Source organism: Nelumbo lutea, chromosome 2, assembly GCF_056320005.1.
Source record: "Nelumbo lutea isolate HS-2025 chromosome 2, American lotus-T2T, whole genome shotgun sequence".
Classification (NCBI taxonomy): Eukaryota; Viridiplantae; Streptophyta; class Magnoliopsida; order Proteales; family Nelumbonaceae; genus Nelumbo; species Nelumbo lutea.
The window spans coordinates 59,352,899-59,372,817 of record NC_142685.1 but is presented as its reverse complement, the minus strand read 5'-3'; the positions used below and the strand labels follow the sequence as shown (position 1 = coordinate 59,372,817).

Below are 19,919 nucleotides of genomic sequence, written 5' to 3'. Positions count from 1 at the left end.
GTGCAAAAAGTGTGAGAGTGAGAATGAGTTTAATGCAAATTTTGGTTTATAATTGTTTTAACTTTATGTTAACTGTTTGCAGTGAAAATTAGGTGATATAAAACCTGAAGCAAAGTAAACCCAAAGCAAAAGTAAATTGATTTGCACCTCCATAAATTTGCACTAGCATAAATGAAATTGCATTACAAATAAACGAATGTGCAAGTTGGGCGGAGAAGCTTAAGGCCTACTGGCCTAATTAACCTGAGTATCAAAATAGGTCTTTTAGCAAATGTTTCAGCTCAATGGGCCGGTAGCAGTTCAATTTTCACCTCTTTTTTCAAATGAGAATTTGAGGCTAGAAGTAGGGGTGTAAACCAAGAGAATTTTAAAGTACATCGGGTTCATGTTCATTGAAATTTTGACAAATTTTCAATCCGAACCTACCCAAGTTACACCCCTACCATTGTAGGCCCATGAACTTTGGATGAATTACCATCCCTTAAAAGAGAAAGAAAGAAATAAAGAAAGAAAGAAAGAATAAAAGCAAATAAAACCCTAGCATCTCTGAAGGTGACTAAGTTCATGTAAAGAAGAGCATCTTCCTAATTTTGGTAGTGTTGCTTGCAATCATCACATTGGGCTCCCAATTTAAGCAATTTCAAAATAGATCACTGTAATAAAAAATTTCAAAGATCTAAAAACCTTCTGATGATTTGACCCCTACTTTAGGCTGTGTTTGGTTTGAAGGAAAAAGTAGAAAAAGGAAGGAAAAGGTAGGAAAACCTATATAAATTTTGTAAAGGTTTCCCTACCTTTTCCTTCAAACCAAACATAGCCTAAGCTCCTCAAATGGATTTTGACTGCAATACAACTCATTGTTTCTGCTGATCTGCCATTCTCCCTCTGATCCAGAGTGATAAGATAACTTGGACCAATTTGGCCAAAACATCTGCTATAGTGTTCTTTGGGAACTGCACAAAACAAGGTCATTTCTGGCATTCCAATCTATAGAAGATACAAATAAAACGCCTCATTGCAGTCTTTGTTGTCCAAGTGCAAAAATAGGCTGTCCAAATTGAAGGATTTCAACTACATACTCTGGTTCGGTTCAGGCTTGGGCCCATTAAAAATTTGATAAATGCTCAACATAATCCAACCACCATTCTTCTTATTCTTCTTTCTTCTTATTGAGCGCTACCAGTTCATCATAACTCAAGAAAAAGCTAAATCAACACTCTGAGAGGTTAAATCGTGCATCTTCATATGCAAGGCTCAAAGTATCATGTCTTCCCAGAATCATAGATTTTCCCGGTTTTAAGTATTTCATCCTATCAGTGGAGTCAAAAACCAAACATATAGTATAATATGCATCAATATAATATGATATTTTTAACCTTGTTCACAATTTGAGTGACCATCTCTCCCTTTCTCTCTAAAATACTTCATTCATTATCGGGACTGGATCTAATAAGCACAACATAAGTAAGCACGTTAAATGAGCACTTGATAAGTATTTTGGCAACTGTCAAAAGTAGGTTTTAATCTTTTTCAAGAGTGGGTGAGGGTATTTTAAGAGACAGGTGTCAAAAGAAATTTCAAATGCTCATTAAACATGCTTGAATGTTGTGCCTACTTGATCCAAACTGTTCATTATCATCTTCTAAGCCTTGCTCAACCGGGTGTTCAATGGCAGAATCAGAATGAATACCAATTTTTGTATTTTATGCATGAAAGAATCAGAAGAAATTGTATATTAAAAACCAATTCAATTATGTATTTCAATTTGGCTTTTCCAAAAGGCTATATGATGAATCGTAGCAATATAAGCCATTCTGATACAATTAATTTTTGAAAGAATACAATCATCTGATACAATTATATCAATGATTTGCCAGACGATCCATATAATACTGTTTGATCCATTGGCCAATGATTTTGATCTCTTGATTTCGTTGCATGACTAACCATTTAGGGTCATCTGGTGATTCTGGGAGTATATCCATGCAATGGGCTCCTGAAAATTAAACAAGTTAGACTTATTACTCAATATTTTGATAAAATAATTTGGAAATGGAATCACTTTTTCTTGTAATTAGTGGGTCGGTCAATTAACTGTTTGGGTTAAATGGGCTAATTAATAATATTATAAATGAAAAAATAAAAATAAAATATAAAAAAATTATAAATTGTTTAAAAAATTAAACACATGTCTAATATTATATATTTATCATATTAAACAAAAATAGGTGTGATAATTGACAAATGAGAACTTGTATTATTAATAATAGAAATGGATAAAATATACAAAATAAAGAGAAAAAAAGAATTGATGTCTAACTTATGACTTACTAACTTGGTCAAACAATTCAGCAATTTAGTGATTAAATCAACGAATTGTTTACCAAGTTTTTCTTTTCTTTGCAAGTAAACAGTTTCGCGGCTACCGACCCAGAAACTTGGTTGGTGATGGGCCTACTGGTCTGACCAGATGGTTCAACTGTGTTTTTTTATTCTACCAGTAATAAACCTATCGATAATGGAAGTTTTGTAAAGGCTTAGTTTGTTTGAATGCAATTTCATTTGCATTGATGCAGAAGAATGAGTGTGCAAATGAGTCAAATGTCTGAAGCAAATGAGTCAATGTTTTAAAAACTGATTCGCAACTGGAACCATTCTGGTCATTGGTTTCCGAGTTGACAGTTCGATCATCTGGTTCAAACGATGAATGGACCATTCTGACAAAAAAAATTAAAATAAAAATGGACAAAAATCGTTAAATGGGTTGAATGGATTGATGGTTCGACCGTCCAAATCAATGGGTTATTGACCAATTCAACATTTTTGGCTAGGGACCGAGTTTGAGGTAAAATGGAACCGATTGCCTGGACGGTTCTCGAGCTGAACAGTCCAACCGTCCAAATCAACCGCAGTTCAAAAACATTGAAACGAACTAAAATAAAACTTAAAAGCAAAGTCATGTAAAATATGAAGCAAAAATAAACCAGAACTTTACATTTTTTCCTTCCATGCATTTGCAAATAAATGGACCAAAATTGTACTTAATTTGCCAAGAACTTTTAGGCTGTAGATTTCTTCTCATCTCAAAAACAATGTAATAATTTTTAATTAAAAATAGTGCATAAAATAAAAGGTGTCAAAGACATACCTTGAGTAGTATATATGGCTACAAGGCTGTCTGATATATTTTTGAGGACACTGATCAGGAGACAAATAAACCAATCTCATTATTTGGTTAAGCAGAACACAAATAGAAAAACAATAATACATTACAAAGTTTTGTGACAAGTTACCTTCCACTACTGTAAGGATCTCTAAGTCCATTTGAGAATATGATGTTGCCACCAAATCTCTTCAAAACAAGTTCAATATCCTGAAATTTTATATAAACAATGAGGATTTTGGATTGGGTAGATTCCATATACGGCACTGAACAGAAAGGAATATATGGTGAAAGGAGATTCATGTAACCAATCCCATATAAGGTTTACGACTTAGAAGATGAGTATGAATACAGCATTTTAGAGAGAGAGAGAGTGACTTACATGACCACCAAATTGAGTGGTGATCCAATTAGACCTGGGGTTGATACCATAGAGACGCTTGCATCTTTGTTTGAAGTTCGTTAGATTAAAGGGTGCTGCTTGGAACATAGTATCGTTGCTACCACGGCCAATGGGCATTACCATTTCACTACATCTCTAATGGATATACCACCATATATAGTTAAATAAAACAAATATTGAATCACTGAGTATCAGAGAGAGAGACACATACACATCTTTAAGTTGTGTTTGGTACCATACCTAAAACTCTTTGATTTATCAATACAAATTGGCATTAAACTGATGTATCATACACACTATTCTTAGAAATGTCAACTTGATGAGCAGGTTTCTCGGGGGCGAAGTGACTCTTATATGTGATGTGATAACACATATCTCAGGTAGAAACAACGATACTACTAAACATAACCGTAGCGTTCAAAAAAGCATAAACCTCAAACATCTCTCTCCAAGGTTTCTCGGGGCCAAATCTAATCATTCTAGCTGATGTGACTCTAATATGTGATGTGATAATCTCTCACCATTTTGTATCGATCAACCCAAAAAGTTTCTGGTGGAAACGGCTAAACACAACCCTTGAGTTGAAAAAAGCATAAATCTCAAATAAATACCTGCCAATTCCATCCTCTCTCTGTTTCGGTTGAATATTTGAATTCCTTTGTATCATAGCACGACTGGTTTCCTTTATAAGCAACTAAACCTGCAAAGACTTTACTCAGAAGATCAGCTCCTTTAGATGTGTTGTCGATGGCACTACAAATCGCAGAAACTGGAAATCTTGGAGGCCGATCATATTGGGCAGCTGAATTGTATATTGTTTCCAAATAGTCCTTGAGCTCAGATGACGAATTTAGTGGACTAATTAAGAAAAATAGCAAACAAATAGACAGTGTTAGCATTTAAACGTGCAGCTACATGATGAAAACAACTTTGTAAAGGTTTAGTCCAATTACAAGCAAGTCTTGAATTTCTTGGTAAGAACTGAAAGACCATTAGGTTGTGATGCAGTTTTGTCAATCTTAGACCATGATTGGCGAATGGTATTATAGCAATTCTCACTGGTTTCCTGCACCAAGGGAATTAACAGAATTAAAGCTAAAAACCCTTGTGAGAATTTGAAGTAAGATTAAATTGAACAGTCTGAGTTCAGTTGCTTACTCTAAAATCCTTGGTGACAATGGAATAGTATCCATTTTGTGGTGTGATATCTTCGAAATAAAGAATCGGTGCCGACGATGCTAATGCCCCGAGGGCGATGTGGGGGTACTTTAGGCGAAACCATGCCGCAAGCACTGAAAATTGAAGATCAAGATCAACAAACTCAGTTGTATGCTATCATGTCGAATTTTCTTAAGAACTTTCCCTCAACTTTCCGTTTCTCTTTTATTTTTTATCAAACCAAATGCAGCCTTAATGGATAGGTAATTACTTACTTCCACCATAGGATCCTCCAATGACAACCACAGGGCAACTCTCTGCAGATAGGCTTTTCTTAATGTAAAGGATCACCTCTGCATAGTCTGCTAGTGCTTGGGATGAACTGAAGTATCCCAGTGTGCTGGCGTTTTGGAAGGCTTCTTCCATTGAGCCAAAGGGGACTGATTGACCATAATAGCGATGCTGTGAAGGAATTCAAATCTCTCAATAATGGTTCTAAGAGACTTAATACAGTTAGTAAACTATGCAAGTTAGATACCAGATCTCCTACCCATAAACTTCACCCACGTTCATACCCACAACACACTATCACCGTTTATTGGGAACATCTCCCATGAAAGATAAGGGAGTTATTTCCAATGCGCCTGTCGTGTTCGGTGGATAAGATTTTCGAGTCCAGTTATTTACACTACATTGGGTTCAGGCTTTCGAAATGAGCCCACAAATTTTATAAATTCCTTGATCAGAACCCGCCCTAATAATTGCGGTCTCAGTTCCGGGTCTAATACCCATAGCGGGTATGGGTCTGGTTTGAATCGCTATATTTTATTCATATATTAAAAAAGGCCATTACCCAACATTGGTCTCAACTCTCAACCAGTTATATTCTAAGGAAGGTATCCATTTTGGCATCTTTGAACCCGTTTTCCTGATCCATTGACAGCCCTAATGTAGATGATGAGGGGAGTTCAGAATTTTAACAAACAGTGGTCTTAGGTTGAAAACAAAAACAAAAAATCGGAATCATGGAAACCAAAAACAGATTAAGAAGATAGAAAGGTGAAATCCCATATGCAGGATTGATCAAATTGGAAAGTAATTTTCCTTCCTTTACCTCTATAAATACAACAAGAGCGTTGAATTTAGGGGCATGATCAGTCAGAAAGCCAACAGTATCAATATCGTTATCCAAAGGTGACTCCTCACCCAGGTAGACGAAGATGGGAGCACTAGAATTTGCACCACCCCAGAACTTATAGTTGATAACGTATCTTTGTTTGAAGGTGGCATAGCTTTCAGGCCGGTAGTTGAAGTGGTCGAGAGTTTGTTCATAGAAATAGTCCTTGAAATCCTCCGAGCTGAAGGAATATGGTTCAGAGGCCTCAAGACTCAGCACCCTTCTGGTTCGTTCTTTCACGCCAAGGCTGGGCGCCTTTAGCTCTGTTGCAGTTGCAGACGCCCATGTCATGAGAAGCAGAAACTGCAATGAACGCCATTGAATTGCTGAAATTCTCTGCATGCTAATGACCATATCTTCCAAACAACACAAGAATTCTCAACTGCACAAATCCCAACGACTCTTCAGAATTTGTATAGCACTCAGAGCCGTGGTGTACAAGAGATGACTAAATCCATATTTATATACAATCTCTCTCTCTTTCTCTCCGCAGAAATATTAAAAGATGAATTAGAGACAAAGAGATAACTGTAATGCCAACATACCCTTTGTCAATCCAAACCGTTCAATTTCTGGGTTCAAAATTAGTTTATAATAAAATGATCGAATCAAAATTTCTTTAATCAGAGCGAGTAGCCTAGCGTGATGGTGGGAAAATCACTGTTGGCACATCATTTCCTTGAACTTTCTTCGACGGATTAGCAAATTTGACCTGGAAATTTAGGAATGGAAGAAAACCGACGGAATAGACTTTATGGATTGGTTGTCTCCTTTTGAAGGGTCGTCGGGCTGAAATTTCCTTGTATTTCGCAGCAGGCCGAGCTGCTTGCTTTGAAAGGACTGTAGACACTGGACCTACTGCATTCACGCATACGCGCATGCTTGCTTTACAAAGTGTTTTTCTCAGTCAAGGAGACTCTACATATGCTGGTTAATTACCTAGGTTTTTAAAATCGGATCGGACAGCGAGCCGTTTTGAGTTCGGTTGCCAGGTTGAACTATCCGACCGTCCTGTCTGAACGGACTGTCCGCTCTGATGGAAAAATAGAAAAATTTGAAAAATCTAAAAAATGGCAAAAAACTGTTCCTGAGTGGGACGGTTCGGTGGCCCGACCATTTAGGTCAGTGATTCACTAATTAAATCAATGATTTTTAATCAAAAAGCGATTTTAAGATTAAACGAAACTAATCAAGTCATCGATGCCCGAATTTTCTGATCTAACCATCCAATCCAATCCGATTTTGAAAACATTGTTAGTTACCCATTAGCCGTTCCATTGCTGCATCGCAACTGGATAAGCATGTTCCATCTCTCAACATCCCGGATACCCATGATAATTGAGATGTTGCTGATGTGCAGCTGTATTGATCATTAGTTTGCCTATATTTTGTTAAGTTAGTCAACCGGATAATTGGCCAATATCCTCGTGTTCTCACATTGCTGTAATGAGGAAAGCGAATTTTTCAGAGAAGTTTGAACAGTGGGCAAGCAACTTACCCACCAATATAGATTACCCGAATCTGAATTCAAACTAAGGGTGATTCGAATATGATTCATATAATTGCATCAAATATGGATACGCCCCTATCCGATCTCCGATGTTCAATATTCGATTTAAATATATATGTTCATATATACTTAAATTTTATATTATATCTATAATTGAAGATAGTCTATATGTATTTTCATTAAATTGTCATAGTTTTAATTTTCATACAGGTAATTTTTGAATTTATTTTGTTCATAAAATATAATATTAAATTCATTTTTATTTCATTTTATTAATAATGTATAAAATTTTGATTATTTTTTAGTCTAGTTTATTTATACTGTTTAATATCCAATTGCAATCTGAATTCTATTCAAATTCATTAGATATCCAATGGATATGATTCCATTTGAATTCGAATATGAATGAATCAATTTTATATCCAATTCAATCCAATCCAATCCGTTTGCAGTGGGTTATTAGGGCCAACAGCCTTCCCTGTTGAAAGAATTTATGGGTTAGGCATGTTCATGGCAGTTCACCAATTTATGATCATACTTTTATTTTTACTCAAAATAAATCAAAAGGGAATTATTAATTTACCCACTCTCATGGTAATGTGCCCAACCTAAAAATTCTCTCAACAGAAACGGCTGTTGGCCCTCAACAGCCAAAATTTTTCCATTTACAGCCCTGCAATAGCTGCACATCCCGGAAAACATTTCCTCCAGACTCATTTCGTAAAAAAAAAAAAAAAAAAAAGAAAACACTCCACACTCAATTCAATGTGCAACCTGTATTCACACCCATGGAGGAAACGGCTTCAGCTAATAGGTGACTAGCCTACTAGCCCTGTCCCATAGATCAAAACAGAATGATTCAAGGAAATCAATAAATAGCCATTATTTAACGGGACCTACACCAATTGATATATATATATTTTCCTTTGTAGAAGAGTTTTGATTGTTTGGACCTCACTTCACACAGTTTCCTGTTTGTCTTTTTAGTGAAATGAATATTGGTTGCAAATTTTATTTCACCCCTCATCCATGGTAACATACTAACATGTTATTTGTAATAAGCTTCCAAGCAGCCAAAAATTTTCAGGTATAACAGCACTTTTTGGGATGTAGGCTAGGTGCCATTTGGAAATATTAAATTTTAATAATGAATGCCCATAAAAAAATCTGAATAGGAGAATTTGGATTTAGATAATCATCATTATTTTTCAATTTTATGTATTTTGATTACTTTTAAAACAAAATAAAACAAACCAAAAAAATGTAAGGTGGAGAGGATGCAATGGAATGGTTTAATTGAAATGCACAATAGGATATTTAAAATAAGTACAAATATAAATACGTAAAATGTTGTATTTTGTATGTATTTGCATTGAATATATTTATATTTGTATTTTTTTGTGCATCCGAATTTGTATTCAGTCGGGTTATCTTCAGCACCGGTTGGTTTTGGGTTATAAAACATCATAAACCGATGGTTTGGGTTGGTTTCGGATTTCTTGTGTGAAAACCGAAACTGACCCGAACCAAACCGGCTTAGTTATAAAAACATGTTATTGTATACTTTATTTAGTTGTTCATAATCCTTTATGTAGTGCATACAAGTTGATATAATGTTTAAAATTCATGATTTCAGTTTTCATGGTGAAACTAATATCTAAACCCAGATGCTTATCAATTTGTCTTCTTTTTGTCATCTTCACTTCTAATCATAATAAATTCTCAAGCTGACAACCCAAACTTGCACCACACAGGCACATAGGGGCATGGTTGAACTTAGAGCTGAAACCAACCCAAACCGACTGAAACCGACTAGGTCAGTTTTGCTTAACACTAGGTCGGTTTGGGTTTCAAGTTAAGGTAACATGACCAGGTCAGGTTGGTTGGAAAAACCTCAGTAAACCGACCCAATCGACCCGTGAACAACCCTAAAGAGAAATGTGTGAACCAAGCTATATAATCAATCATGACTGAATGCATCATTGTATGGGTTCCATGTGCATAGAACCATGGTTTTCAAAACCGGACCGGACCGGATGGTCATACCAGAAAAACTGGGAACCGGTCACCTTATCGGTTCCGTTTTTCCCCAAAACCGTTGAACCGACCAGTTAACCGTTCGAAAGGTTTTGACCATTTTTAAAAATTTTAAACTTTTTTTTGTCAGAATGGACCGGCCATTTGGGTTGAATGATCGGACCGTTTGAACCGGTAACCGGACCCTTAACCGGTTCGGTTTTGAAAACCATGCATAGAGCACTAACATGTTCACTTGTAGTTGGTTTTGAAAAGCCCATTCAAGTTGCACCCCTAATAATAGGGGATCGAATCTAATAGGCACAACATAAGTATGCACGTGTTAAATATTGAACATTTGACAAATATTTTTGACAAATGTTAAAAGTGGGTTTTAATCTTTTTAAGAGTGAACTGAAGGCATTTTAAGAGATAGGTGTCAAAAAAATTTCAAGTGATCATTGAAAACATTGTGCCTACCTGATTTGAACTGAATGATAGTGGCATAACGAAAATTTTAATTATTTCTACGTATCTCAATTTTTTTGGTAAAAAATATTTGATTAAAAGAAGAAAGCTAACAAAGACCAAATCAGCCCCTCACACACAGCACATCTCTGCCTTATACTCTCAATGATAATATCCAGAATAATGATATCATTATGGGGAGATGTTTTGTGCTCACAGCAACAAAGGAAAAAAAAAAAAAATCAGCAAGCATACGGACACTACACCTGCAACTAAAAATAAACTGCAAGCATACGCACACTACATCACAATTATTACTGAGAAAAGCAGACATGAGATCCAGCTCCAAAAGGCAAAATCCTTTATCCTTTACAACCAGTCAGAGGACGAAATCAAATTTGAATTAATGGCCTATTATGCCCTTTTTAGCTGACTCATGGGCCGAGCCATTTTGTTGTCACTCATCCCCACCAATAGACTTGAAATCGAAGTCAATAATAATTGACGAGTTGGGATCTACCAACAAAACAAATTCCAACATCTACCAACTTGATTCAACACTGCATATTTTATTAGCAAGTGATTTGGATTCTAATGATACACAAATTAGTAAAAAAACACGTTATGTTGCATTAATAAATTAAATATAAATACAAAGTTTTTGTCCATATCAAATAATCTACATGCATAATTTCTCTGAAATGTCAAAGAAAAATTTTGGAGAGGCAAGAGTATAAGAAAGGTTAAAGCATTTGTCAAAAAAACACATAAGATAGATTTAAGCAATTCCTCGAATTAAATATATATTCAACCGTCCTCTTGCATAAAAGACCCAAATTGATCTATAAAGTTTACGGTTTAAAATATCAAACTGGACCGGATGGTTGGACTAACTTGAACAAGTCTACTTCCTTGTCAATCCATCTTGGTTAATTGATAAAAAGAGGGAACGACCATTTAATTTGTACAATGGTCGGACCAGTGGATGGATGCATTGAGCTGAACCAACCCCTTTTGGTCTAACTAGTTCAGTCTTGAGACCAATCTAAAACAGAGCTGATGAATTAAAGGGTCCAGATTGATGAACAAAATCTCCTGGTTAGAGAAATTGTGGAACAAGCTATTGACTTGATACATTGGAATGGAAAGCTAGCTTTTTGTCTGAGATCTTATAAACAGCACTCAGACCAACTATTTTTAAATTAATCAAGGCACTGTTCACAGCCCACCCCACCTAAAATCCAATGATTTCATTGCTGTTTTCATTTACGCTTTGAAACCCAGCCCAGAGGTTGAATTGCTTTTTTTTTTTTTTTTTTTTTTTTTTTTGCATTTGGTTCAGTTTTGTATTCATTTGTTAGCAAACATAGTTTGCATTCTTATCTGATATAAAAAAATTGTAATTTTTGTCTCATTTAAATTTATTAGCGATGCAAATTTTGTTTTTCAAAAATTTAGACTCAGTTTGGAAGGAATACAATATAAATGCATGCAAAACAATACAAATTAGAAGTTTTACACTCTATATATTTGTATTTGTACTCTTTTAAAACCGAGTCTTTATGGAAAATTTGTATCATATACCTCAATTCTTTCTCATATAAAGTAGGTAGCACGTTGTCTACCTTCATTCTCACAAACAAATAAAAAAGTCAAATCTGAAGAAAAAGTAAATGAAATTTACACTGCATTACTCTGCTTATTTTTGCTCCCGTACATTTACATCAATGCAAATATACTGAGCCTTTGGTCAATGGATAAACAGTTTGGCAATATAGGAAAATAAGCCAATTCATGATACCGTCAATATAAAAATTAAAAAAAAAAGAATAAAATTAATACACAAAACTGAAACCTGTTGAATGGATCATACTGGTCAACAGATAAAACAGATTAGATGTTGACAAACCACCAGTCTGACTGATCAGAACAAATTGATCATTTAGAAAGAGACAATTACATGCATTATTTTTCAATTATAACGACTTTGTGAGAAAAAAATGCCAAAAATTAAGATCATACCAGTCTACCCCTTCCAATACGATAGATAGCTGGAACCAACATTTGGTCATGGCGTATCAAATATTTCACTTTTATAATGTTTGGCATTGAAACAAAATAATAGGAATTACTAAATAAAGCTAGAATTTTGTTGAATGCAAAAGATATTTGATGCAATCTCTTGTGAAACCAGAACTTGGTCTCTCCTTTGATCCTCCCTGCCACACCACACATGACATCCATTAGATGGCACAGGCCATATGACATGCTAAATAGTAATCTTATGAAACCCCGCTTTGGACATTGACCCGGCAAATAGGTCGGGTTGGGTCAATGCACCTTTTGGTCATTTCGGTAAGGTCTGACAAATGTTAGATCCTAACCCTAATTATTCAGGTTAAAAATTGATCTGTGAGTCGGATGAATCAATGGTTCAACCATCAGGTCAATTTGTCTTTGACAAGCCAATAACAAATTTTACCAAAAATACAAATTTATCCGTCCAAGTAATCCATGCTGATTTAAAAAGAATTGCCCCAATCCAACCCCAACCTTAATTCTTTTTGGGTCGTGTCATGTTGCCTTCTATTTCAAATTTTACCAAAAATACAAATTTACCTATTTATTCAACCCGCTTTTTGGGGTTGACTCTGGTTTATGAGTTGGGTCGACTTTTTGCCAGTTGTGGAGCCAAACTCGGCCTAGACCCGGTTATTTTGCCATGAAGTGGTCCAACTGTCCAACTCCAGCCGGGTCATGCATAAGTGCCAGATGGGCATGATCGTCCAACCACAATACCACAGGGTGTCCAAATATGCTATAATAATGAAACAGATTCACAGAGTTTAGAGTGGAAGAAATATCATCCTCATCATCCATGCCTTATCCCAATTATATACCTTATTCCAACTATATAGGATCAGCAAGGGTGGAAGAAATATATGAAAACTTATAAATTCATCATTGAATCTTTATATCCTTTTGACAAGGGGTGAGCATGAATCGATTCAGTTCGGTTCCATGGAACCTGGGACCTATCCTGTAGGGGTTGGTTTTAGGTTTTTGGAACTGAACCTGTCCTGTGAAAATCAGTTTCAGGGCCGATTCTGGTTTTGGTGGTTTCGGGGTCGGTTTCAGGGTCTTCCCATGGAACTTGTTCTTTGTTTACTCTCTCTTAAAAAAAATGAAACATGTACTATAAAAAGTTGATTTTCAATAATTATAATATATAATTTAAAACTTATATTATGTTTATTGATTAAATTGAGTAACTTAATATATAGATTATTATAATACATTAATATATGGTTCAAATTTTGTCATATTATAATTTAAATTTTGTAAATATTACCTTTTACATTATTTATTATACACATTCAAATATTAAAATGAAACAAATGATCAAATTATTTAAGTAACTTAATGGTCAAGTGAGACCATAGATTTTCTAACAATGAGTGCTTGGGTTCAAATTTTCACATTCTTAAAAAATATTTTGGAGTTTATTTCAAGGCAAGTTCGGTTCTACCAAGGCCAATTCATCGAGCCAAGGTAGGGTAAATCCCTAGACCCTAGAACCGACCTAGGCAGGGATCGGATTCCAAGAATTTGGAACCAGAACCCTACTCTGTAACAAATTGGGTAGGATCGGTTCAAGGCCGATTCAAAGTCGTTTCCATTTGGTTCTAGGTAGAACTTACCCATTTGCTCACCCCTACTTTTGACAACAAATGAATACTTTGGAGAGGGATGTCAAAGTATTATGCAGCCCAACATACATGATGAGTCATGACCCAGTCCCACCCTTCTCAACTCGAGGTCCAACTAAAGTTGTATTTGGATATGACAATAGATCAGTAATACTTGAGAATTAAGATTGTGCTTGGTTTGAAAGAAAACACAGAGAAAGGAAGGGAAAGGTAGGTATTTTGTATAGTTTCCCTACCTTTTCTTTCAAACCAAACACAGCTTAAGGGATTGGGGATAAAGCAGGAATTCACATCTGTGCCCCACAAGGGGGCACCCCACAGTGTTCCACAGCACATCCCCGTTGTGCATTGGGAACATCTCCTGATGATAGTACCAGTCTCGATGATGTCATCATCGGACGATGTTCCCATTACACGGCGAGGATGTGCTGTGGGACACTGTGGGGGCTTATGGGGCACAGATCTGAACTCACAAAGCAGGGTGCATGCGAGGTCCACTAACCTACCATAGAAAGACTGCAGTTATGTGAGTTTAATATGGTATTTCAAGGCAAACATCTAAACTACGGGATTATCAGCAAAATAGTAATAAATGAGGGTCCATTTGGTTCACAATCGGAATCGAAATCAGAATGGTCTATTCCCATAACTTGTTTGGTTCAGATGGGAATCGGAGTCAGATTGGGACCTCATTCCAAGGGAAAGGGAAGAGAATGACCATTCCCTCAAATGAAAGAATGACATTCCAACAGTAATGAGAATGAAATTCTGATTCTACCCAACACGATTTCAAGCCCTTATTCCCACTAATCAAATGAACTTTGTAATGATATAAAGACCCAAAGCTCACTAAATAAAACAAAATGGCAAAATAAGACTCATATAGCCAACCCCATATAATTGGGGCAAGGCTATATGGATCTACTGACGTAGTAGTTTTGGACTACGGATCTACTGATCTAGATGAGCCAAATATGGAGGTTAATTTGGTGATTAAATAAATGTCGTTAAATTTGAACATTTTCATATAATTCAACCAAAATATCACAGTTGTAGATGCCAATAGGTCTAATATCTTCAGGATTACCCAATAAACTAATATACGCTATGTATGGAAACAAGAAAGCAATTAGACAGAAGATAAAATTAATTCCTAAATTACATCTCAAAACCATATTTGTCGCCTTCATCCAATCCAAAGGGCCCCTATCCAATAAACAGTCTCTGGTTTGCCACATTATTCTATGTGTGACAGCAACCTGTAGGGAAGAAGCCTCAGTGACCAATCAAGCAACCTTTTTGCCTTGAACTTTTCATGGCAAGTATTGCACTAAAGTAGGTCCATAGCATTTAATGTTGAAAACAAGAATGAGAAGCCCAAACTATGTGCAATTTGGATTGGCCCGAATTATCACTTTATATCGCTTTGGGCCGGGCACATTGAAATTTTAACAAAAAAGCCCAACTAGGACCCCTTAAAATTGCACTTCTACTGAAAAAGGGAGAACTAGAAAAGGCAAGGTACGCCACCATGATGGCCTAAATAGAAGCCATTGAATGGATCTCAGGGTTAGGGGTGTCAATAGACCAGTTTTGGATCAGATTCGTCCAAATTAAAATCAATTTGGACAGATTAGATGGATCAACGAGACATATTGAATTGCACCAGTCCAAATTTAATGGTCCAAAGTACTTATTGGATTGGATTGGACTTGGTCCATCCACAATGAATTTATATTGGATTGGGTTGGATTGAGCCAATGTCTGACTTATTAATAGAAGATGAGAATATAAGTATAAATGGATCAGGTTTGAATTAGAATTAGTCTAATTTAAAACAAATTTGAACAAATTGAACAGTGCAGACAATAAATTGAACCAGTCCAAAATATTCATTGAATTAGATTGAACATGGTTCATTTGTAATGGGCTCACATTGGACTGGATTGGATTGGACCAGATCCAGTCCAATTGACACCTAGGTGCAACTCAGACGGGCTCAGGTTGAGTGTTTGATAAAATTTGAATGAGCCAAATCGAGGGCCCAGGCTTGATCTGTATAAATTCTTCAGTTGAAGTACCTGATTTGCACCCCTGATGCAAATTGTGAATTACTTCAAAGCTTATCTCTACCCCTGACTCCCCTGTAACGTGATGTAATTAAATTAAGAAAAGATTAAGGGGCTGTTTGATAATAACTAATGTAGCCGAACTAAATAGCTTATTACTTTGTCTTTTTATTAAATAAATAAGTTCCTAACGAGGTAATGATAATGAACTCCTTGATGGCTAAACTGAAGTTGAATAAGAGCCTGTTTGGGAGGGATCGAGTGCCGATTGAGTTGTGTTGGCTGAATCAAGGAAGGAACTAAACATAGCTTCACTGGGAAGTTGATTTCTCAGACCATGTAAGCGTGCTTTTGGCTTTTTGGTTTTTTCATCAAACATGGTTTCATGACTTTCTGTGTGGAGCCTATTTGGCAACATAAGAAGTCACTGCACGAAAGCCCTCCCAAACCGACACTAAATCTATTTATAGTAATTATACACCCTTAATGCAAATCTGTTATCTAGGCTCAGTTTGGAAAGAATATAAATATAAATTTATAGAATATAAAATAATAAGGTTTTACACTCTACACATTTTTATTTGTACTCTTTCCAAACTGAGCCCTAATAAATGAAATGGTTTTTACCAAAATAAGAGGATGAAGTGGTTGAATTGAATGACCTATTGCTTTCTCCTTAATGGGTTCTACTAAATAAGTTACTAAGGAGGTTGTGAATCCTTAATAGTTAAATCTGAAATTGGGTTAATTACTATACCTCTATACCCTCAAATATGTTATTTTTAATTGCTTTATCCACTAAAACACCAAGTAATTCAGCTCAGCCAATTCAGCTTTTATGAAACAGCATAAATCACAACCATTAATTAGTACGCATTCATTCCTAATGGGCTGGGCTGTCTCTGGGTTTGCAAATGGCCCAGCCTCAACTCTGATTTTTTATTTGGATTTTAATTGACGGCCAAGGAATACTTAATAACTAATTGAGTGATGACAAAGCATGCCTCTATTATTCAAGGAGATATTCTGTTTGGATTTTTTTTTATGCTTTCTTAGCCTGTTCCTTTCCTAATTGAAGCCACCTTCATAAATGCCCTCCCTATTGTTGAAAATTTCACATACCTTTGTTATTTTCCAAATAAAAATTATTATACATGCAGAAAATAAATAAAAAATATATACAGAGAAGTACAGACAGACCCATTGTAGAATTCTGATTTCCACTGTAGTTTACAATATTTTAAAAGGTCAATTACCTTCATTTTATGCACCAATGCCCGCCCATGAATCGATATCAATTCCAAGCTGATATCTACCCCAATTATACTTTGTGCCTGTAAATTTCTGACCCTGGGCTGAACCGTCATTCTCCCAAATATGTAAGCATTTTCTGACACAAAAGAAGGAAAATGAGTGTCGAGTCTGTTCTATACTGAAATCTCACCTCGCCACTTTTGAACAAATGTTTTAAGGGTCAGCAGTTCAACCATTCAGTCAATTCGTGATGTTTAAAAGAAAATAAAAAAATGGTTCAAAAACATTTTTCGGGTCTAATGGGTTGATGATTCAATCACCCGAATCAAGGAATCATTGACCAATTCAATGCTTTTTAGGGAAATAACAGTTCAAGGCTGAAACAGAACCAGTGCTTTGACTGGTTCTAGACTGAACGGTTCAATCATCTGGATGAGCAATTTGGGCCTGAATCTCAACTGCATCAGCTCACCTTCTTTACTTGACCATCACTTCAGAACATCCATACCCAGAACGAAGAATCATGGACTTGGCAAAATGCCCTAAGCTCAATTCGCACAGCCCTAAGCCCAAGATTTTACCCAATCTAAGAGTCTGCTTGGTTCACAGTTGGATTCAGAATCGGAATGGCTTATTCCCATAATCTGTTTGATTCATAGAGGAATAAAAAATGGAAACTAGAATCAACAGAAATGAGATTTCATTGCTAAGGGAGGGATAGGGAATGATCATTCCCTCAAATGAGGAAATGCCATTCCATCAGGAATAAAAATGAAATTTTCACTCTGCCCAACCAAATAGTTAGAATCGGAATAGCTCATTTCAATTTCAATTCCAATTCCAATTCAAAACCCCTATTCCCATGAATCAAATAGGGCCTAAGATTTGGCCCAACGGCCCAGGCCCAAATTTAAGGTCCAAGGTTTGGATAAAAATGGCTCAGGCTCAGGTACTTGCTTTACCTAGCCTGAACTTAGGATTCATGAACACATAAATCCATACTCAACCGTTGAACTTGGGTTAGATAAAGAGTGCGTTTCAGTTCAGGAACATCCAGACCATGCCGAGCTTGGGCTAACCTTATCCAGGCCTAGCACAGAACCAGTCCAGTTTCAGCCTCACACAAAGTGACGAAACCCACAGTGGCGGATCTGGATCATGCTGATCTTTTTTCTGATATAGCTGATATAAGACAGTAATGGTGGGTCCAGATTCCTTGAGATGAAGACACTTGGCAATGTTTTGGCTGGTCTGTCAGCTGTCACCTCCCATTATATGCTTTCTCCAAGTCTAAATCCTCATTAGAGAGCATATTCTTTGCCTATAAATTTGATAAATACCATTCACTAATAAATAAGCTAGGCAACCTAGCGGATTAAGTACCCATATGAGTAAATTTAGGGTAAATTACAAAGAACCCTTTATATTATGGGGTCAGTGACAAAAACCCCTGTATTTTTTTTTTTGTCACAAAGACCCACTAAACTTTTTATATTGGGACAAATACTCCTCTCGACTGTTAAGTCAGATAATGGAAAACATTAAATTACCAAATCACTTCATTAAATTTTCTCTATTTTCTTTTTTTTTTGGCCATTTTCTCTTAAAACTCTCCAACCTTGAATTCCACCTACAGTGCGTTGATCATGTCTATAGCTCCAAGAAACTATCCATCTCTCTGTTCCTTTCCACCACTGCCAAGAACAACTCCCTCCAAGCAAAATCCTTGCCTCACCTTTCCTTGCAGTTATTATTTTTTTGAAGAACTACTCATTCTTGGACTCTCTAGTCTGTATTTACAATACCCAGTTGAGAAAACCATTAATTTTCGTTGCTAAAGCATCCACTACTAAATCTGAACCATCGAAAGCAGATGACGGAGGTGAAGTTGGAGAAGCAGAGGAACAGTACACGGAGTATGAGGTAGAACTTTAGCAGCCATATGGGTTGAAGTTTGCAAAAGGTTGGGACGGTGGAACTGGGATGTTCCACTGTTGGGGACAAAATACTTGCTACCAGGTTTTATTTGCTTGTGAATTGCATTTCTGATCAAAATCATCATGATTTTCATTTTTTTATTCTTTATAAAATTTGGACAGATTCCGAAATTAACTTGTTATTTTTAGTGAATTGGGTTGGTCCAAAAGAATTTATTCAAATATATTAATGGATTTGTTGGTTTTGAGAGTCTAGAATAGATAAGCTAGCAGAGAAAAGTTTATAAGAGTTTTCATTAACTTTGTAGTTTGTACTGAATAATGGGCCTAGACAATCTGGAATGCTTAATGTTGGAGATTTGCTACTTGTTATAAGCTTTGTTATTTGTGCATTTGCATTTTTTGTTTTGATGTCATTCACAATTCTTCAAATCAGAATTCATCCACATGATCTTTATACACAGGTTAGTACATCAGCTGTGTGCCCTGATGGAAATTCACCTCCAAACACAAAAAACCTCTGGGCTGTGGTAATACCCCGCAAAAACACACGTTTGATCACCAGAATTGGTTATTAGGTGAGTATCTTCATCTAGAGTTTGGAAGGGTCAGCCCATTTTCTTAACTGTCTATGGGTCATCTGCTTCAACGAAAAACTATGTTTTTGGCTTTCGAGTAGTCATTTTGAGCTCTCAGGGTCTCTGGGGCGATGGTACCTCTTTGGATGAATATCTTGTGGTCTAGCTTACCTAGAAATTAGTCTTAGAAGTCTGTGAGGAAAGATGAACAGTTCAAAGTATATAAAAAGTTAAATGATTTCATAAATTAAAGAAAAGTATAATTTCGGTATTTAAAAATTTTAAAACAGTCAGACAAAAACTTTTTAAAATTAACTGATGGAATGATAATAGAAGAAGGAGGTTTTTATTTAACGGCTAAAGTTCAGGGAAGTTTTATCACTGACCCCATAATACAGGGGGGTCCTTGTCATTTACCTTAATTTTTATTAACTAGCCGGGCCCCCAAAGGAAGGACACGAGGAGTTCGGTTGGGT

The 19,919-nt window shown here is 36.0% G+C and overlaps 1 protein-coding gene across 1 annotated transcript; it reads right to left on the bottom strand.

The window, feature by feature from the left end:
- Nucleotides 1-1,737: 1,737 nt before the first annotated feature.
- On the bottom strand, nucleotides 1,738-6,293 carry LOC148870998 (uncharacterized). Its single transcript, XM_088972939.1, has 9 exons — nucleotides 5,839-6,293; nucleotides 5,000-5,186; nucleotides 4,725-4,858; nucleotides 4,520-4,632; nucleotides 4,178-4,424; nucleotides 3,546-3,701; nucleotides 3,294-3,373; nucleotides 3,149-3,198; nucleotides 1,738-1,996 (listed from the first exon to the last, which is right to left on the bottom strand). The coding sequence occupies exons 1-9, from the start codon at nucleotides 6,253-6,255 to the stop codon at nucleotides 1,863-1,865; spliced, it is 1,518 nt and encodes a 505-aa protein (XP_088829065.1). The 5' UTR covers nucleotides 6,256-6,293; the 3' UTR covers nucleotides 1,738-1,862.
- Between the last annotated feature and the right edge of the window lie 13,626 nt (nucleotides 6,294-19,919).